Here is a 22,154-nt window from a genome sequence, read left to right as displayed (position 1 = left end):
GGACGCCATATGGAAGGTATTTCCTACAATGACTGCAACAAGAGGTTTTGAATTTAAGGAAGTAATCAAACTAGTCTAGGTTTGATCTAAAATCACAACTTATTTTATCACCTATCAACATAAAGTTTGCTGTTATCTGATGTTTGAAGTGTGTGTCAAAGTGAACCCATAGTTGAATTTGATGTTACATTAAACTAAATATGAAAATGTGTTGAATTTTTTGTGAACTCTCAAGGGGACATCTCTGTGAGCTGTGTTGGTGTCTTACTGTGTCCTCCGCGGTGGGGATTGTGGGAAATTCCCGTAGAGACCGCTGGCATCAGAGCATGCTGGATAGCCATTTCCCACATCCGAGACACATCCTGCCCCACCCCGCTCACCTGGAACAGGTAGTAATAACATTTATTTACAAGTGATCATCATGTGTTTTCTAGTTGATGCACAGGGATACGGAAAGATAAAAAACAAGCAGTTCTAGCTACGGTCCAAAACATATTCAGAAAAGTGAGGGGGATAATAGCTCCTAGGAGGTAGCTCAAACTTCTTGTGTCATTTTTTTCCAAAAGATGTTTGTTGTATTTTTGTACTTTTCAAATACACCTGTTTTTAAATTTAGCCCCATGTTTTACAAACACGTCTTCAACTTGTGACTGGCTGGTTCTCACTGTAAACAAAGTGTAACTTATCATAAACATAAACAGATTTGGATTCTTCATTTTCTTGTAATATTTCTTGGTGGTTGGCAAATCAGCATAGACATGCATTACTGCCCCCAGCTGGAGTGGAGTGGAACGAGATAAGTGGATTGAGTGTAGGTAGAAAGTAATCTGGGCAAAAACTATGAAAGAACTAATTCACTGAAAAACTCTGTTCACCTCATGCTTAGCATTGAGGTGTTGAAAAGTATTGGATCAATGGAAAAAGTAAAACTGAACTTCTGTTAAGTTACAAAGGGATTAAAATAAAAGATGACTAATATCCCCTAAACTGCAATGTCTCAGTGTGGACATAAAATAGCATGCATTCTTCACCATCCATCCATCACTATTCACCAGAATGTTGCTGCCGCTCACAGATGATTCGGCTCTCTGCAGATTCTCTCCGACGTAGTAAACCAGCGATGCCGTGGCGATCTCGAAGCAGTGAGGATTGGCCCCCTCAGGAAGCAGAGAAAGAGTCTGAGCGGCTTCCAGAGACAAGATCTCAGACAGAGGGATCTCCTGCACAGAAACCAAAGATGGATATGAATCAGTGATTGCAACTCAAAAACAAAACCCTCCATCCAGGTGCAGTCTGGGTACCCAAAGAACATGCATGTGGCTTCAATCAAAGAGCGACATAGGCCTTACTGAAAAGATTCTGACGATTCTAGTGTCCATTTGAAATTGGAAAATATGGGAAATTGTCTTCTCTTTATCCATTTTTGCAACATTTACCAAAAGAACCGACCAGGCCTGCCTCATTTCATGACCCAACACGTGTTCCCCATCTTCAGCACATAGGGTGCCAGCTCAGAGACTGTTAATGTTTCATGAAGCAACAAGATTTTGAAAGATACCAACATGCAACTTCCTGAACAGATGTTTTAGACAAATGCGCAAAACCGCTCTGAAAATGTCAACATTTATTTAAACATTTCTGAAGGAAAAAACTGCACTGCTGAAGAGAGTCTTACCTTATAGTATTTACTTCCTGTTTCATTGTGAAACAGCGTGATGCATTTACTGTCCAGCCTCCAGTAATGTCTCTTCCTCTGAAACACAGAGGGGAAGAAGATATCAGAAGTTAGATGAGAAGAGAGTGGATCCACCAAAACAGATATAAAGTCAGTGTGTCCAGAGGAGGAGTCAGAGGAAAAGAAGAGAAACAGACCACAAAACAGAATCTCATTCAAAATGTTCAAACTTTAACACCGAGCTGAGAGATGAAGATCAGTAACACCTCCTCACGATGAGGATTACTTCTTCACTCTTTTGTTTTTAAAACTGAGGAACATTTGGCGAAGTTTAGACGAGAAATCTGCCAAAATATTTGCACTGACACAAATCAACAAGTCAAAATAACGTCTTTTCTATCAACATTTCCTCATTATCTTTTTTTGTCTCTCGCTGTTACTCAATTAATCGTCCTGCCAATATTAAAAACGTGCCTAATTTCCATATCAACATGGCCTGATTGGCATTTCTCTTATTCATTAATAACAAAAGACTGAACAAAAGAGAGGCTGCTCGACGTCGAAACAAAAGAAAACAACAAATGAGATGAAATAAATGAATAAACAGCATCTGACAAAGAGCAGCACACAGCACCCTCACACACTGGATCCAGACTTTATCCTCCACAACATTTAAACTAGAAACAAGACAGCAGGGTACTGTTTGAGGTTTAAGAAACACAAATCAGATGAGGTTGTTTCACTGACAGAGGCATGAAGTTCTTTTAAAAAATAAATCCTAAATCTTTCTGGGGCCTGAAGCTGTTTTTTTCAGTTATCAAGGTAACTTCAGGGTTCAGAGGGACCAAAACGTTATGATTTGTTCTAATAAACTTGTGATGCAGAAGAAGAGTAGTGTGCAGGATTTTCTTCTGTTCAATGTGAAACTGTAAAACTTCAGGGTTCAAAAGTCTGGCTTTTAGTACTACAAAGGCGATGCATTTCTTACAGAGTTAGATCACCATGGTAACTAATGCTGGAGCCCTGCTTCGGAGAAGGTTATGTTCTGGATAAGAGATCAAGCTGTGATCTTTATGTTTGATTTTTCATATAAAATATATGATTGTGAAAGATTGCAGCGACTAAACAAAGTACTAACACAATCTGCTTTTTATCGCTTACAGTTATGTCTTCATATTAATTTTTTTTTTTTTTTAAAGATTTATTTTTGGGCTTCTGTGCCTTTAATGGAGAGACAGGACAGTGGACAGAGTTGGAAACCAGGGAGAGAGAGTGGGGAACGACATGCGGGAGGGAGGCCACAGGCGGGATGCGAACCCGGGCCGCCTGCTTGAGACGACAGCCTCAATACAACCATTGCGCCACCAGCACGCCCCATTCATATTCATTTTTAAAGGCCTCACGTTGGAGCTGCAGCTGAAAGATTTCGTCTTACGCTGTCAGAAACGCAACACATGAGAAAATAACAAATTCAAAGGAACTAGTTTGATTACTGCCTTAGATTCAAAACTTTTTGTTGCAGTCGTAGAAAGAAATATCATCCATATGGCGTCCCACAAGGCTTCATTCTGGATCCCTTACTTTTTTTTTTTTTTTTTTACTCTACAATAAGGGATCATGATTCGCAACAGAGTTATATATTCAGACAGACAGGGAAACAAACAGATTAACAGACAGACAGGGAAACAGACAGACAGGTAAACAGACAGTTTGGTGGAGTACCAGAGTGTCCTTGCTGGTGTAATGAACCATCCAACCCTCCTTCATCACATTGCTGCTCTTCCTCTTTGTGTGTTTAACGGACTGAACGACTCGCATGAGAGGGATGTTGTTACTGGTGGACGGGCTGCAGGGGGGCAGGACACACGTTAGCCTCACATCTCTGTATCTGTCTTAGTGTGTGTGTGTGTGTTTGTGTGTGTTTGTTCGTGTACCTGATGGCCCGGTTGGACTCGTCCAGGTCGGGGTCATGCATGTCGCAGAGGTCGCTAGGCCCTGCATCCAGCATGAGACCCCCCTCTGATGTCAGAGCTTCGTCCATGTCGTCCAGCAGGCCACCTCTGTCCATGTCATTGTCGTCAAGGCAACCCTCCACCATGATGACGTCTGACTCCGCCCCTGGGCTCAGGAGCTCTGAACACAACAAAGACACATTAAGTTAAATTTAGGTCACAGTTTATATTTTTAATTATATCTGTTTGTGTGTGTAGGTGTGTGTATGTGTGTTGAAACTTGCCTCCATTTTTGGAAACTTCTCCCAGACAGTTGTTTGGCACTTTTGGAGAACATCGTTTGTGACAGTTAAATTTACAATCTGAGGAAGAAACAGGAACAGGTTTCAATTGGGGTCAGACGAATCAATCAGACGACGGTGGTCATTGCAGCGTGTGTTGACGGGATTACCTTTTTGAACAGAGGGGGAATACCTCAGTTTAAAAAACACCCGCCTACGTGAGCAACCCAATCCAGAAGATCAAACCATAAATCCCAAATAAACCAGCAGCTATTCCTGCACAACCTTGAAGGAAACGAACATCCTCAGGTCCAGCTTGATTCTGAGAGAGATCAAATCTTTCACTGCAGCGTTAGAGAATCTTTAAGTTGTACTGAATACCTACTAACTTAATGATGATGGTCTCGATATTATTTATAATGATGATGGTAATGACGATGGTTTTTGTTTGATAACGACGACTTATAAGATGGTTTCTATACTGATTAGAGCTCTCAAGAACTGCCGTCAATGTTGTGCTTTGCCTCTGGTCACTTCCTGTCAGCACCTGTGTGTCCAATCGGACTCAAAGCTGATCGTTTGCTCTTACTGACATTGTTCCTTTTTTTCTAGATCCTTGCTTGTGTTGTACCTTTGCACTGCAGGCCCTGTCTGAAGAGGCCTTTGAGCAGCTTCTTGCAGTGCTGGCAGACGGTGGGTCGGGTGTACGAGTGGATCAGGAACGTGTGCGGGACTTTGACCTTGGACAGTAGGATCTTGTCGAGTTTGATGGGACGACCAACGTATGACTGAGAGCTGGAGCGCCTCTCTCTCCCCGGGAAGTACTCCAACTGGTTTTTCTGCTGGAGGGGGCGACAGAGATCAGAACGCCTCTTCTAAACTTTATGTACAAACAAGACACAGTCACCTGATGTAATGACAGCGGTAGCATTCATTATCGGCCATTTTTAAAAGTGTGGAGGTCAAATGTTTGAGTCCTCGTCTGTTTTTAAGGAGCGCTCAAGAATTCAAATCCTTTAAACCATCGACTGACTTCAAATCAAAAGCTCAAATATCTGATACACACAAAGAAAACAACTTTTATTTTCTCTTCCCTCCACACAAGTTGAACGACTCTGAATCAAAGTGTTGATTGATTCTTTGTTTTTAAAGCGATAACAGTCGAAAATGTTTATTAGAAATGCATGAAACATTCAGTCAAACTAAAGTCTTCAGAGAGGTTCATGATGGACTCCATCGTTGGGACTTACCTCCATACTTGGACTGACCGGAGACTGAACGATGAGAGAGAGGAGAAAGAAAGTTAAAGGTTTAAAAAGGTAAACTCTGAGCCTTTTGTGCATTTTGAATTTGTGCAACATTAAAGGAAAACCTTCAAAACTTCATCTACACATCTACATCTAGATACAGTATCTACATGTATATATCTACGTATCATCATTTATATATCTGTAGGCAGTTACGTAATCAGGTTTTAGCTCTTCAAATAAAATATTCAAAGACTTGTTGTAGAAGTATGCAATGAACCTGAACCCGAGTCTACTGACCAGTAAAGCGTCGTCAGTGTAGTGTGGCGGCGAGGGCTCAGCAGAGAGGGGGCGACACATGTTTACGAGCCCCCCCGTCAGGGACACGTTGGACGAGCGACGCCTCCTCACCCCGCTGCAGTTATTTGGGATCTTAAAGGCACAGCGCTTGTGATAATTCAGACCACAGCCTGGACACAACGACAAGACAGATTCATGAACCAAAATGTCAGGGATGAAAAACAAGATGGACTATGATTCTGTCTTTGTCCGCACCTTCACACTTGAGTCCCTGTCGCACGAGTCCCCACAGCATCTCGCCACAGTGGTCGCAGAAGGCCGGCGCTCGGTACGAGTGAACAAACAGACAGTGTGGACGGATCTGAAAGTCCTCCACGGTGGCTGAAGCTGCAGGAAATATAAAAGAGAGTTAGAAATGAGCAGATCATCCAAAGATCTTTTATTCCATCAGACGACATTTGTTCTGCAGAAACAAAAACGTGTTTAGAAGTCTTAAAATTCTCTCGTGCGACATCAACAACGTCATTATCGTGCACTATAGACCCCTCCCATACATTTATGTACATTTATGTATGGGAGACTTTATGTTGAATTCATCTCATAGTATATCTTCTGAGTCGCTTTATTTTCGTATTTGAACCCCGACATTATGTGTGGAGTTTATTCAGATAAACACTTAGTCTCATTGATGGTTTTTTAAAAGTTTAGGACAACAATAGAGCTCTATGACGAATCAAAGGAAGATTTATGGCTCGGAAAGCTCAAATCTGTCCTGCTCAGTCGTCCTGTTTCAGCATCCAGAACTGCTCGGAGGAAGAGGAGGGAGGCAGATCAACACAAGCGCAGACAAAGAGTAATGAATGGGTTGTTAGCGGGTATTTTGTAAATGTTTGGGAGTGATGAGAGGCTCTCGGCGGGCGCAGATGGACCGAGTGTTCGTTCGGTTGGCCAGCAGGCTTTTGGCAAGGCATGATGGGTAGTTTTGGGATATCATGTTTTAGCTTCTTTCACTCTCTCTCTCTCTCTTTCTCTGCGTGTAAAATGTCTCCCGCCTTTTCGCTTTCCTCGCCGTGGTCCTCCAGCAGAATACGTCCCTGATTAGACATTCTGCTGCAGGAAATTACCTCCATTTATTCAAATTATTGTTTATGCCTTTGTTTGGAGGGCCAGCATACGTTTGGAAGTGTGAACGAGCCCCCAAACTGTTATTATATGCTTCAGTGTGTGTGTGTGTGTGTGTGTGTGTGTGTGTGTGTGTGTGTGTGTGTGGGTGTGTGTGTGTGTGTGTGTGTGTGTGGGTGTGGGTGTGGGTGTGTGTGTGTGTGTGTGTGTGTGTTTGAGGGTCTACTAGGTAGTCCTTGTGTGAAGATAAATGCTGTGTTGATGTGGTGGAATTAGGAGCGTGGAGGAGCGCTTGCCGCGGGCTTGTTAGCGAGCATGTAGCCGGAAAACAAACAGTGCAGGAGGACAAACTGTAAACCAGCAGGACGGGACGTACCCACGATGAATGACACGTTTGATCCGACTGTAAGTACAGTAAAGTAAACTTTATTATGAGATGAAAACACTCAGTTTGTTTTGATCTCTGTCAGGAGTAGCACTAGAGGGGCGTCATGGCCTAGTGGGGAGGTCAAGCACCCAATGTACAGAGGCTACAGTCCTCGAACCGGGCAGCCCAGCATCAAAGCTGACCTGTGGCTTCTTTGCCGCAGGTCGACCCTAAGTGCCTAACCCCTTTTATTCCCATCAGTCTATGCAATGAGCCAGCCTTTATTTAGAACAGGCGTCGATACGAGATGAGCCTTTCACTATTTTCCAACAAAGTGTGTGCTCAGCAAAGACGGGAAAGACTCTGCAACTGTTAAATGTCATATATTAAATAGTATAACAGTATTAAACAGTATATTAAAATATACAAGCTTCTGATTTCTGCCTCTCAGGTTGATCCTGCTGTTTCAGTTTTCACCTGTTAGCGCACATCCCTGGCTACTGCTGAGTCATTGGCAAAAGTAAATTATTGTAGCTCTGTTTATGTCGTGATTATATGAGAATATTTAACATTAGTTTAATTTATCAGGCTGGCCCATGTGATGACAGTTTAAAATAATCTTCAATAGAAAGTGGCAGGAACACTTGTCTTAAAACATAAATTCATGAAGCTGATCATATTATTGGATTCATCATGTCTTATTATATACATTTTTTTCCTCTAAAATAGTTATCCTGTCTTTAAAGCAAACTTTAGAAGCTGAAGTTTAGCAGAACCTCAGGACAGATCTGATTTCAGGTCTGAGGCATAAACATCACAGTAAAATTCATTATACTTTACATTTAACTCCATGATTGTTTTTCTTTATTACAGAAGATGCCCTCAGATTCAGATCCATCAGCAACCCCTGACAACATGGACTCATCCCCTGAGTGTTTCCTGTCCTCTCTCGATGGAGTTCTTCTCTTCAGTTATTAACTCTTGAAAACAGTAGCACAAAATGCCAAACTGTTTGACAAGTGTGTGATTGAATAAATGGAATCTCTTGCATATATTGCTACGCTTATTGGCTTTAAATGTTTAATATTAAATAAGTTTGAAGGCCATTTATCTCAGACGAGACCGGCTGTGACAAGCTGAGCTCGTCTGTTAGCTTTGCTGTTGTTGGTCAAGAAGAAATTAATGTCAGTTCAAGGCCTTTTCAAATGTGAGCTATAAACTTAACTGCTAAATTATTTTACTGTGACCAACACTTTGTTGTGCTCCAGTTAATCAGAGACAGTCATGTCAGATTTTTAAAAAGTTTATTTAAACATTTTATGAAAACAAATCTTCAATAAACAACCCCTGGCTTCATTAACCATGTGGAAAATAAGTAAGGGAGACCATCAGGTCGAATTGCTGGGACATAGGAGAAAGTATAAAAAATAATTTAACAAAGAAATCCCAACAAAAATCAAATAAAGTAAAGAGATCCTGGATGATTTTTTGACTGTTAAAATATGGTGGAAAAGCAAATCCAACACAACCCTCCAGCATTTGGCCTTTCAAACACAGGGCAACATCATGGAAAGAAAAATAGCACAATTGAATATTGACCTGGATCTCTGTGTTTTATCTGAGGTTGACTATGGTAGCCTTCTCACTGTTCACTGTCACAAAGCACCAGACTCTGTCCACCTTCTTCAGTTGTGCAGACGTCGATCAGCTCCTCTGGGTGATGGCAGAGAGGACTATTTTCATCTGGGAGAGCTGCTGGTGTAAGGTCATTTCTACCACAGTGGATGAGCCGGGCATCTGGCACAGCTCTTAGTCCAAGCACAGGTGAAAAAATGAGGAGGTTCCTTCAAACTATGCGACCCCAGCCTGACCTCTGTACACGGGTGTGCAGACAAAGTTTGAAATTAGTCATTTTTAGGTTCTGTTGATTGTAAAATGGAAAAGAAAACATCACCTTTCTATTTAACATTTAGCTGGTGTATGACTCAGTGTGATTTTTATTTTAGAAGACTGTATTGTTAACAATAGCTTGAAGATACAAAAAACAATTGATTTACTGTTCAGTTAAATATATTAGAAAAGCAGACATGAATCACATTGCAGACTATCAGTTTCTAACAAAATACAACATATCTTACCACCTGTAGCCTACGGTCTGTGGTGCTAACCTAGCTTAAATATAGAACGATTTTGTTAAAAACAGAGGACCCAGCAGCCCACGTATTTTCAATAATGATCAAAAAAGCGTGATTTTTAAAAACACAGTGTATTTAAATATCAGACTTTGAATACGGCGGTTGGTTATACTTACACATTTCTTCATAAGACTCGTAGACCGGCGGAGCGCTTTCGGCGTAGCTGGGCTGCGTAAGTCATCAGGGCAGTACGCTAAATGGGCGGGGCGTGTTACCAGGGCTCCTCCCGCCAGACCCTACTGCGCAGACTCTGCCTCCAAATAACATCAAAATCGCAAGATGGAAGCGCCCATTAGGGGCATATTTTGGCTTCAAGAACGTTGAGTGGGAACAGCTATACTGAGTGCCAGTATGCAGATTACACTTCCCTCAACGGCAACAGAATAATAAACAACCTGATCTTCCACACCAAGCACACAGAGCTGTGGAGAAATGCTGTCTGTAACAGCTACCAGCACACCTTCAAAGAGGGAATCGGCCGTGGTGGCAGAGTGACTACAGACATCCTTCATCCTGACAGATCTGTCAGGATGACATACTGACCCTCACCTACTTCAAAACTAAAGGTATGTTGCTGATCCAGGGAACCCCAAATAATCGCAACATATTTAATAAGATGTTTTATAAGCTGAAAACAGAAGTGAACAAAACCAGATCCAGTTCAACAACAGAGACAGAGACCATGGCACCAGCAGACACAAAGGAATCAGAACAAGAGGAAGAGAAAGATCCACCAACAAACAAAGACCCTCACTGCACTCAGCCCTCAACTCTGACGGAGAAACTAAGAGTCAGCCTTTATTCACTGGAGCTGGACTTCACAGAGTTCAGAGAGCAGATCCAGACCAGACTCCCACAACTTGATAACATCCAACAACTGAGAGCAGAGCTCCAGGAGATGAAAACGGAACATCAAAAGAACATTGACGACCTGAGAGTGACCACCTACACCCTCCAAGAGGAGAACACCAGTCTGCGTAGCCAGATGGCCAAGATGAAGGAGGACACAGAGAGCAGAGAGAGGAGCCTCAGAAGACAGCTGGAGCACATAGCCAGATACAGGACAAGAGCGCCTATACTCCTCTCCAACATCCCTCATCCCTTATCACAAATGCTGACTCACAAACACAGCTCTCTCCCCCCACCCCAAGCCCACAGACACAAGATCTCAACCCCAGCCCTGCCCCTGACTCAACGCCTTTCCCCATAGCCATCCTCTCAGGCACAGACCCCCTCCCTTCTGCCCAGGCTGACCCCTCCTATACACCTTCACTCACAGTACCAGCCAAGCCAGAGCCACAGGTGGTACTACTGATGGACTCCAATGGGAAATATGTTGAGCCCAGATGCCTCTTTCCCGGCCCACATGTTGTGTCCAAACGCTGCAGGAACACAGGACATGCGTTAGAGCTGCTAAAACGAGACTCTCTTGGCTGTCCCCAGATCATCATTATCCACACAGGGACAAACGACCTACACTCCCTGCGCCGAGACACCACCCAGGCAGTCACTAAGGTAGCAGAGAGAGCCTCAAAGCTGTTTCCAGAATCACAGGTTGTGATCTCCACCCTCCTGCCCCGTACAGACACTCCACCTCATGTTATACATGACATTAACATGGAGATCACCCGGAACTGCTCCACCCTATCCAACGTCCACCTGGCTCACCACACCACCATCGGCACCTGACACCTGTATGACGGGCTACACCTCAACAGAGATGGAGTCAGAGTGTTTGCAAAAACACTCAAGGATGTCGCCCTCGGAAGAAGCCCCAACCCCCCCCCCACCACAGTAGACCACTATAGGACCCCCAGACTCCCGAGAAGCACACCACCACAGCCCAGCCCCCGTCACCCTGCTCCACATCACCGTCCCCACCCACACCCTCCTGCACCCCCCACTCAGAGAGCCCCTCTGATCAGCAGAGGCCCCATCCCTCAAGATGACCTATGCTACTGCTCTGGCCAGACCAGCTCCTCAACATACACCCCCGCACATCTCAGAGCTGGAAGAGATCAAGCAGATGCTACAGTGTCTGTGCAGCGGACTTCTAGTAAGATAGTCACCCATCTTTTTATTTGATCAGGATCCCCGTTAACTATTACAGTAGGCAACAGCTACTCTTCCTGGGGTCCACAATTTATAATAATATATTAGTAACATTGTTTGGTTTAATCTTGTTTTTTATCACTTATGTATATATTTATAATCAAACTAAAATGACTATTTTAAACATTCAGAGAAAATGAAACAAATCCTCACTTGATAAGTATTAATTTAAATATACACACATTTATACATATTCATTTATTATGTTTTATATTATATTATATTTTACATCATTTATTTCCGTTTAATAGTTTATCCAGGTAACCTGGGTTCAGATTATCTCTGTGTTTGTTTTTGTTTCATTTCATCCTTGGTTCAGAATCTCAATGAGTTCATTTAAAATAAGCTGTTGGAATATCCAAGGTCTTTACTCCTCACTCTTTGGCTTGAAGAGTAAAACCTCTGATTTTGTAAATAGTGTAAATAGTAATGACATAATTATCCTATTAGAAACATGGTGTAGAGCTGATGTTCCCACCCACTGCCCCTCAAACTACAGAGAGGTTATCGCTCCTTCCCAAAAACGACCGACTGTTAGCCAAGGCAGAGACTCAGGAGGACTCATTATGGTACAAGTCACAGTTACACAATTCAATACAGATTCTCAAAATAGAAAAAAATTACATTTGGCTGAAAATCAAAAGAGATCTTATCCCGATACAGAAAGATATACATCTATGTGCAGTCTACATCCCCCCCTCCGAGTCTCCTTACTTCTCTGATGACATATTTCCCTGCCTTGAGTCAGAGATGTGCCACTACCAGGGCCAGGGAAATATCATTATCTGTGGGGATTTTAATGCTCGGTCTGGTACACTTTCTGAAGTCATTAATAGTCAAGGAGACAGTTTTATAATCCAGCAAGCTCCTACTGACCACCTCCACCTGCCTCCTAGAAACAACTTTGACACGGCGATCAACAGGAACGGGAAGGAGCTGTTACAGCTGTGCAGAAGCCTCGTCTGTACATCGTGGATAAGAGGTGACTCTTTGGGAAGGTTCACTTATTGTTCAACTCTTGGCAACAGCACTGATTATATGATCACAGACATGGACCTCCTCTCTTTCAGTGCATTCACAGTCAAGCCCCAGACCCCTCTATCAGACCACAACCAAATCACCCTGTTCCTCAAACAGAACAACATGACACAGGACCAAACCCAGCCACCTGTTCAACATCCCCAGGACGTATAGATGGAGCCCCGACAGCACTGAGCAATACCAAGAGGCAAGCAATAGTTAAGAGATCCAATCATTAGTACAAGAGTTTATAGATTACCCCTACCCCCCCACTACTGAAGGCATATGTAAGACTGTCCAAAATATGAGTTATATCTTTGAAAGAACAGCAAAAAAGCTGAACTGAAAGTACGTACAAACAAAAGGAAAACAACCAAAAAGAACCAGTGGTTTGACAAAGAGTGTCAAAATCTGAGAAAATAAGTCAGAAAATTATCAAACCTTAAACACAAAGAACCTTCAAACAATCAACTACGCCTTCAGTACTTTGAAACACTTCAAACTTATAAACATACAATCAGAAACAAAAAGATCCACCATACACAGAAACAATTAGAGAGACTTGAAGAGAGCATCGAGTCAAACTCTTTCTAGGACCAGTGGAAGTCTGTCTGTCAGTCTGAGCCTGAAGAGCTGGTCATACAGGACGGAGACATATGGACTGAACACTTCCAGTCCTTATTTGGACCTAAACCACCAGGAACTGACTCTGAAACCATTCAAATACTAGAAAAACTACAAAATATGGAACTGGTCATCAAAGACTACCAAAACCCCCTAGGTTATCCCGTTAATTTGAACCACCTGAAAAGTAAATTACCCTCAAAAACAAAAAAGCATGTGGCCCTGATGGCATACTGAACGAAATGCTAAAAAATAGCACCGAACAATTCCAACTGGCTATTCTCAAATTATTCAATTTAATTCTGAGTGTGGGCTATTTCCCCGAGAGTTGGAGTCAAGGTCTTATTACATCGATATTTAAAAGTGGTGACAAAAGTGACCCTCAGAATTACAGAGGAATATGTGTCACCAGCTGTCTGGGCAAAGTGCTCTGCAGCATCATAAACTCCCGGATCGTTGACTTCTTAAAAGAACACAATGTCCTGCATAAAAGTCAAATTGGATTCATGCCTCACCATTGCACATCAGATCATATCTTCACCCTCAGCACTCTCATTAAAGGGATACTTCACCCATTTGCATTGAGCTTTGTATCATTAGGAACCTGGTAGTATTTTTGAATGGTCGTGCATCCCGCACTCATTTTCCCCTGAGATGGGAAATCTTTGTATTTCTAAGTCTGAAAAGGAGCTTCCAGTGACGCAAAATGACGATTTTTGCGTCATTGGAAACTGTTGCGGTCAGCGGGGTGAAACTACAACGCTAGTCCCTCATATTTTCGACCACTGAAGCTACAGACCTATCACAGATCAGTGGGTGGGAACTCACTCCCAGAATCGAAACTTAACGTCCGCCATATTGCTTGGAAGCTATGCTAACAGGCTCTATAGAGAAATCTGATAATGGCGAAAAAATATAAATATGGTGGCGAGATGGCTGCTGCCGACAGGCTGGTCTTGTGCTTTGGCTGCTGCGGCCGTTGGGCGCTGTCAACCGGGCCGCCGCTAGCTGGCCGCCGCAGCTATATTGCTATATTGGCCGCCGCCAGCTCAGCAGACATAATGCCTGCCTGTCAGCGGCGGCGGTATTTCAGATTCTGAACTAGAGGACCTTAGTGGGAGTGGTCTGCTGTGCTGTGCATTCTGGGATTTGGTGTCTTTCATCCACATGAGCCAAAAAGACACTTTCTGCCTTTTCTCGGCCAAGAAGACACCAACTTCAAAATGTATTTCACATTTCTACTACATATATGACCCAATGTCAATACAGATTCATGTTTCACCGGGTGAAGTATCCCTTTAACCACCATGTACACCAAAAAAAAGAACATGTATTCTTGTTTTGTAGACTTCAGGAAGGCCTTTGACTCGATTTGGCATGAAGGACTCTTTTACTGATTACTAGAAAGTGGCATAGTTCACATTAGGAAACATAGCAATCCAGCACACCAAACAATACACATATTTAGGCTTAGTCATCAATCACACTGGACATTTTGGCATGGCTGTAAATGAGCTGAAAGAGAGAGAAAGAAGGACTTTTTCTGCCATGAAAAGAAAAATTCTGATTGGCATTTCAATTAGGACCTGGCTCAAAATCCTCAATTCAATAATAGACCCAATCATTTTATATGGCAGTGAAGTATGGGGCCCATTAACCAACCTAGACTTCCCCAAATGGGAAAAACACCCGCTGGAAGCCCTGCATGCAGAACTGTGTAGAAACATCCTGAGAGTCCACAGACACACGGCCAGTAATGCATGCAGGGCAGAACTTGTCCAATACCCTTTAATCATTAACATCACATTCTATAAACACCTCCAATCCAGTGACCCCCACTCCTACCAGTTCAAAGTCCTTCAATGCCAAGAGTTGAACCCAGATAAGAGTCCCCTCTGCCAGCTGATCCTGAAGCTCCGCCCTCAAACACCAGGGCTTCAGGACACACCCCAAACAATCTGGCCCAACCAAATTATCTCAAAACAAAAAGACAATTATATGAAACATTGGAAGGAAAGCACCAAATCACAAAGTAAATTAGAATTCTATTTGAGCCTAAACAGAGAGTACAAGCGGGCAGAGTACCTGAGCACAGTGAGGGATGTGAAACTAAGGAAAACGATGACGATGTACAGAATGAGTGGACACAGTCTGTACATAGAAACAGGCTGTCACAGACAGAACTGGTTACCCAGAGAGACCAGGCTGTTTCCACTCTGTCATCAAGGACAAGTGGAGACAGAATCTCACTTCCTCCTACACTGTGGCATATATAAAGATTTAAGAGAAACTCTCTTTGATTACATTGATAATAAATATGCTGACTTTCTCCATCTCCCTGATCCTCAGAAGCTGCTCTATCTATGTGGAGAGAAAAGTGTGTGCAGTACGAGCTGCTAAATATGTTTATGATTGTCACATACTAAGACAAAATACACTGAATGTTTCTTAGAAATACACCGTAAAAATGATTCATATTATTCTTAATGTTTTTTATTTATATTTGTTATATTTGTATACTGTATTATATAGTAATCATTTGTTGATCAAATTTTCTTCTGTACTGCTTTGGCAACATGGATTGTTGATCTGTCATGCCAATAAAGCTCATTTGAATTGAATTGAGAGAGAAAGAGGGAGAGGGAGAGAGAGAGAGAGGGAGAGAGGAGAGAAAGAGAGAAATGATCGAGAAATGATCGAGAAATTATTTGATTTGTCACAACTTGCAGCAAACATCAGGCAGGTAACGGTGAGGGGGCTTTAAGCTGGGACGAGCTTTCAGTTGATGTTTTACGGTTTGTAGTCGTCAGTTTGTTGGTATGCGGTTTTGGACTCATTGGAATTATATCAGCTCTCCAATTCAAATAATTTTGTCCACGGGGGCAATTCTTCAGCCCCCTGAAGTCCCAAAAAGTTTTTTTTTTTCTTGTGCGCATAATTTATTATCCTTACTCCTTTTTAGGACTGCAGGCCTCCATTCAAAGAAACACACTGTGGAGGAGTAGCAAAAACAATAACAGAAAAGAGTCAAATACATCGACTTAAATTATAGAGAATTAAACTGACAAAATACATAAAATAGATTAAAGATATAATGGAGTGACTCTAGTCTAATCCGAGCACTTACTCTGAACTGTTAATTTTACATACAAGGTTATTATGCTCCTAATGTCTCCTAACTGTAACACCGAGCGTCACAATGACGTCACTGCTCACCTGTCAGAGTTCCCATGTTGTCTTCCACACCTGATCCACACCCACAGTCATCCCATCATCCAATGACAGCCCTCAGATTAACCCGCGCAGTCTGAATGCACATCCAGGAAGTGAGTGAATGTGTTTCATTAGAGGAGAAAACGATTAGCGGAGTCAGATGTTTTAACTTTTCTGCGCACGACAAAAGTCTGAGCGTGTCGTTGCAGTGAGTGGTTACATTTGGAGCTTCCGGTGTCCACCAAGCTCAAGAAGACTGACTGGATACGGTGAGTAGATTCCCGGTGTGTGTCAGTGTGCGTGCGTGTGTGTGGTTCATGTAAAGACACGCTGGTTCGCGCTATAGACTGTAAATATTACTGGACAAACCCTGACCCGTCTGTTACGGAGGCAGCAAATGAGTCCAATCGACGGCCGCATCCATATTGGAATTGCAGTCTCAACCTAACTTCGGATCAACTTAGCAACAGCAGTAAGGCGGGACTTAACTCTGCCCATTCAATTCGACGTTAGCGGTCCACTTGACAGCATAGCTAACGGCTACGGCTGCTATCATCCCCAACTGCTTTCCTGCTCGTCCGGAGTTATGTCTATAAACAGTAAGTTAACATTTAACTTTTCTATAACACAGTTAAAACAAATTATCTTCAATCCAAATATTTTATTAAAGTCTTAAAACCACACTTTTTTAAATATACAACTATGGTTATTAGTTATTTGTCAGAGCAGTTAGACTTTGTCAGGGTTAGCAGAGCAACACATTAGCAAAGTATTATCATAAAATGTAAGAAACATTTTGAGGCTAATCTTTACATTTAAATTCTCACATTGTGTTACAAATCATTACTTGGGTGTAAATACATGTTTAAGGATAAGAAGTCTGTTTTAAAACAATAAAAGACGAGAGATTTGGCGTCTTTTTTCGTTTCGTTGTTGTTGATAAAACTACTGTTAGACTATAGATAAATAATAAATAATAATAATATAATATATAATATAATATAATAATAAATAAATATGTGACATCCAGAAGAAATCAATATTACAATGCATACAGTTCATGTTACTGTTCTGACAAAAAGAGGAATGTCTGTGTCTTATATTTACTGATGTCAACAGCGATGTGGGTGAACATGACAATTGAAAAATAAATATTTTGTATTTATTGTAAGACATTTGTTTTCTATAGAACCCCTCGAAGTCTGTGGCCAGTGACGAATGCCAAGTGTCAGCTGCACACCAAAAACTGTAAGTATTAGAAAAAATAGTATTTCGAGACTGGCATCTATTATTATGAGTTGCAGCTACCTAGTTAAATATTATTCCTGCAGATGTGGCTAATAACAAAAAACACCCTGAGCTGTCACATGTAGTTAACTGTACATTTTGTCTTGTCTGAGGCATTAATTGAACACCTTTGTATTTCTTCTATAGGCACAGTGTGGATTATTGGTGACTTGTCCGTCAAGGTGCCCAGAGAGCTGCAGACACAGAGGAAGAAACCTGAGCCTCAACAACATCTGCATTTGTTGGTTCTTCTGTATGGAAGTGATTAGTGATCAGAATTCAAATGATAAAGCTAATTTGAAAATTCAAATGCATTAACAGAAATTCTTTTTAACTTTCAGAATATGAGTGTAATATTTGACTCAAAAATAAAATGATGATTCATTTATCTAATTTGAATTTTAGTTTTCAACTTTAAAAATGCACATTCTTTGACTAAATTAAAATGAGGAAGAAAATGACATTTGCTTTATCATTTTCCAAAAATGCCCCGCTAAATCTGTATCATAATTCAAATGAAAAAGCTAATTTTAAAATGAAAATACAGAAACAGAAACATGTTTTAATTTTCAGATTATAGGTGCATTATTTGACCTATATTTAAAATGAATATTCAGTCATCCAGTTTGCATTATATTTTTACTCTCTATGTATGCATATTGTATGACATCATTCAAATGAAAACTAAAAAATCTTTGGCTTTTCGTTTTCAAACTTGCCGTGCTAAAAAGTGATCACAATTCAAACCAACTCGAAAACGAATTGGCAAAGTGGACGACGCAGGAAAGTGACATCAGACTCCAGCTCCCAGGCAGGTGAACGTAATATTTACAGTCTATGAGGCGAGCGGGCAGAACGTGCAGTACGATGGGTGGCGGGGTGAATCTTTAACACTAGGGCAGACTTTAGTTCACACTGTGATACAGGTGGCGATCGGAGTGTTTTTTTCAGCGCACACTGAACTTTCAGCGAGCATGACGCAGCAGCTTTATAACCCGAGCTGCCAAGTCTCACACGTGACACCATGCCCACTATCTCTGACCGTGAGAGTCACTCAGCATCTGCACGCCGTGAAATTCACACAGACGTGTCCTAAAACCGGTTCATTGATAGATTATAGATCACTCTCTTCTCTGCTTAACTTAATTACATTAAAAAAGATTATCGATTGAATTTTCTGTTTCAAATAATCTCTCCAGCTCTGTACACAAAGTGTCTCTCATCCTCTGTGCGTAATGGCTCACACTCTCTCTCTCGACCGACTGTATGAGCTCTCTCTCCCTTTCAGAGGTTGTTTTGTAGTTATTAAAAGAATAATCAACTACAACGCTAAAATTGAATCAAAATCAGGGCAACAACTAGTTTGGAGCTTGTAACAGTGTTAAAGATTCACCCCGCCACCCATCGTACTGCGCGTTCTGCCCGCTCGCCTCATAGACTGTAAACATTACGTTCACCTGCCTGGGAGCTGGAGTCTGACGTCACTTTCCTGCGTCGTCCACTTTGCCAATTCGTTTTCGAGTTGGTTTGAATTATGATAACTTTTTAGCACGACAAGTTTGAAAACGAAAAGCCAAAGACCTTTTAGTTTTCATTTGAATTATGTCATACAATATGCATACATAGAGAGTAAAAGTATAATGCAAACTGGATGACTGAATATTCATTTTAAATATAGGTCAAATAATGCACCTATAATCTGAAAATTAAAACATGTTTCTGTTACTGTATTTTCATTTTAAAATTAGCTTTTTCATTTGAATTATGATACAGATTTAGCGGGGCATTTAAAAAAAAATGATAAAACAAATGTAATTTTCTTCCTCATTTTAATTTAGTCAAAGAATGTGTATTTTTGAAGTTGAAAACTAAAATTCAAATTAGATAAATTAATCATCATTTTATTTTTGAGTCAAATAATACACCCATATTCTGAAAGTTAAAAATAATTTCTGTTAATGCATTTGAATTTTCAAATTAGCTTTATCATTTGAATTCTGATCACTAATCGCTTCCATACTTCTGGGGTGGACTTCGGTTGCTTCTCTTCAACAACTCATTGCGAGGGAGGTCTCCCCCGGATGGCCTGAGTGATGTCACCCACAGGCTGAGAGCTGAGGCGGGTTTTAAGCCTCTTGACAAACCGTTACATCGAGCCCACCTGTCAAGCTGGTCAGCTACACGCCTTATTGTGAATAACTCTTATCCTTCATCAAATCAAAACGACCCCTGTACAGTGTGTGTCGATCGAGACATGAGCTAATCAGAGCTATGTGGTTTTTTTGTACCAAGCTGTAAACATGTTAATCTCTGCTGTAAAAACAGGCTTTTTGAATGTGGTTTTTCAGATTAAATAAATATTTCTATATAAATGCACTCCTTTGTCTCTACTTATGAGTATACATTTCAGATTTGAAATGACAAGACTAAAATGTGCATTAATGCTCAACTCAATAGCTAAGGGAAGGAAGTCTACTTTTACACAACTTTTTATTCTTTTGACATTTTTTTTACCAAATACTAATGTAGTTCATTTCTGAAAGTGAGATGGAAAAGAGTCATTGCAAAAATATGCCCTTAAACACAGCCTCATTCTTAAATCAAGATACATCGAGAGTAAATAAGATCAATAACTTAAATAATTAATAACTGAATAAAAACACAGTTAAAAATGATTTAGAAATGTAGCCTTCCCAGATCAATTTCACATAATATCAACTTCTCCCATCTAAACTGGACAAAGTTTTTAAAATGAGAAGAAAAGGGTTTGATTGCAAGTTGTTTGGAGGAGATCTATTTTTATTTGAACAGCTGAAGCATGAATACAGTCTTCCAAGGTGCAAACCCTCCTCCTCCTCCTGAAGCTTGTGGAGCTCCTTGATGTACTGCCGTCTTATCTGCTGGCCATCTTCTCTCACCAGAACTTCAACTGTTGAAAAGTCATTCTGAAGAAGCTCGAGCATGTGACATGGATCCAGGAGAACATGGACTTTTAGTGAGGGGTCTTCAGGATGGCAAAGAAAGAGAGAAAATATCAGTTATTCATTAAATCAATTTGTTTGTGCATTTTCTGTATTCATCTGTGTGTAAGAGCACATTTATAAATTCAACAGTATACTACCCAGACAACAAAGGTACAGTATTCAGGTAATCAACATCTATTCAAAGTTAAGAAGATAAACCTTACTGTAATCATGATGTTTTCAGCTCTCTCAATCACTTGCATAATGATATTCCACATCAAATTGCCTCAGATTTTGGAGGAAAAATTGAGCAGTTTATTGTGGATAGTACTTCATCTTAACAAAAAACAAATATAACCTGAATTATTTAAATCATTAACAGGTCCCAACTCTCTGTGCTTTAGTACAGAACATACAGTAGCTCATCTGTTATTAACATGAGCTCAGTACATGGCTGTATTCTTCAAACTATTTCTTGTGCTTTATATCTTATTTTCATTCCATATGTTATTTATATTTTATATTTCTACTGCTATAGTCTTTGTAAGAGCATCTGTAACGATTAAGAACTATATTAATAACCAAATTACATTTTCCTGAACTCATACAAAGTAAAAACAATTTTTAATTTGGTAACCGTTTTCAGACACTACGTCAACCATTGATGTTTGTTTGAAGTTTATGTTAAGTACTGACGGATAATTACTACACAAAGTTTGTTTTTTAATGTCGGCATTTAGGTGGAGTATAACATTCATCATAACGTCAGATAACCATATTTACAGTCTGCGGTCATTATTTTCAACATCTTAACAACAAACATTTCTAACAATTCAGAATTACTTTTTCAAGTTCTGGCTGGATATGTTAACATTAGCATTAGTCTTGATCGGCTAAACCATTGACCGTAAATAATGGGCTACGCTGAGTACAGTTAGCTGGCTGGTTTACAAGCTAACGTTAAACAAGCTAGCCCCGTAAATATAAATACCGACACATGAGTAAGCAGTAAATATAACACTACTATATCACTTACCGAAAAAAACTGAAGCATCAACTTCTTGGATGGTCTGTTAACCGCACAGCAAGCCATGTATGTTGTCAGATATGTTTTAAACAAACTCTCCAAACGAAGAAAAAAAGAGGAGAAAGCTGACGGATCAAGCTGCTACCTAGCCTCCTGACCTGCTGCTGAACTGACAGACAGATGCAGCGCACATAACAGTTTTCCTTAATAAAATAAAATCTGATGAATTATAAAAAAAACTCCCCCCAGAGTGGGAGCACATGAGGTCACTAACTAATCAGATCTATTTAATTTTTTGAACCAGGCTGTAAACATGTTAATTCCTGTGGTAAAAACGGGATCTTTTGGCTGGGGGCTTATGGCACTTCCGGTGCATCTGCAGCCAGCCTCAAGCGGACACTCGACGAACTGCAGTTTTCTGTACTTCCGCATTGGCTTCATTTTTCGAGACCGGAGGTTGCCGCTTGGTTCGTGCACACTGTGATCTGGTTCGGGTTTGGTTTGGAGAGTCAGTACAACCTGGAGTGGATTTAAGTCTTAGTGTTTTGTTCTGTGGTTGAACTCTGGACCGGACTGATCTATGGGCTGCTCAATAAAACTAGAACGGATTTTTACCGGTGTGGAATAAACTCTGACATGTACGGAGTCCTGGAGGGGACATGTTTGTTTGTTGTTAAACACACGCTGTACCTGTTTCAGGAACCCACTATCAAGTGTGTGTGGGGTTTGTTCTAACTATAACAAGCATGCAATTTAATAATTCACAGGC

General features: G+C 40.9%; 1 protein-coding gene and 1 long non-coding RNA gene across 2 annotated transcripts in view; both read right to left on the bottom strand.

The window, feature by feature from the left end:
* The window catches only part of prkd1 (protein kinase D1), a 50,954-nt gene that overhangs the window by 14,334 nt on the left and 14,466 nt on the right, over nucleotides 1-22,154 (bottom strand). The window contains exons 3-12 of the mRNA XM_061062639.1: nucleotides 5,711-5,842; nucleotides 5,456-5,625; nucleotides 5,159-5,182; nucleotides 4,540-4,750; nucleotides 3,912-3,989; nucleotides 3,610-3,808; nucleotides 3,398-3,521; nucleotides 1,676-1,753; nucleotides 1,053-1,220; nucleotides 269-380 (exon numbers count right to left, since the gene is read on the bottom strand). Of these exons, the coding sequence (XP_060918622.1) occupies nucleotides 269-380; nucleotides 1,053-1,220; nucleotides 1,676-1,753; nucleotides 3,398-3,521; nucleotides 3,610-3,808; nucleotides 3,912-3,989; nucleotides 4,540-4,750; nucleotides 5,159-5,182; nucleotides 5,456-5,625; nucleotides 5,711-5,842 (1,296 nt within the window). The remainder of the gene's footprint in view (nucleotides 1-268; nucleotides 381-1,052; nucleotides 1,221-1,675; nucleotides 1,754-3,397; nucleotides 3,522-3,609; nucleotides 3,809-3,911; nucleotides 3,990-4,539; nucleotides 4,751-5,158; nucleotides 5,183-5,455; nucleotides 5,626-5,710; nucleotides 5,843-22,154) is intronic.
* LOC132993009 (uncharacterized) lies at nucleotides 20,174-21,541 on the bottom strand. The gene is made up of 2 exons (XR_009676410.1): nucleotides 21,395-21,541; nucleotides 20,174-20,399 (listed from the first exon to the last, which is right to left on the bottom strand). It is a non-coding gene; the product is annotated as an uncharacterized LOC132993009 (long non-coding RNA).

The sequence above is a fragment of the Labrus mixtus genome, chromosome 18, assembly GCF_963584025.1.
Source record: "Labrus mixtus chromosome 18, fLabMix1.1, whole genome shotgun sequence".
NCBI classification, from domain to species: Eukaryota; Metazoa; Chordata; class Actinopteri; order Labriformes; family Labridae; genus Labrus; species Labrus mixtus.
Note: the sequence above shows the minus strand (reverse complement) of the source record. Positions and strands in the feature narration are given on the sequence as shown.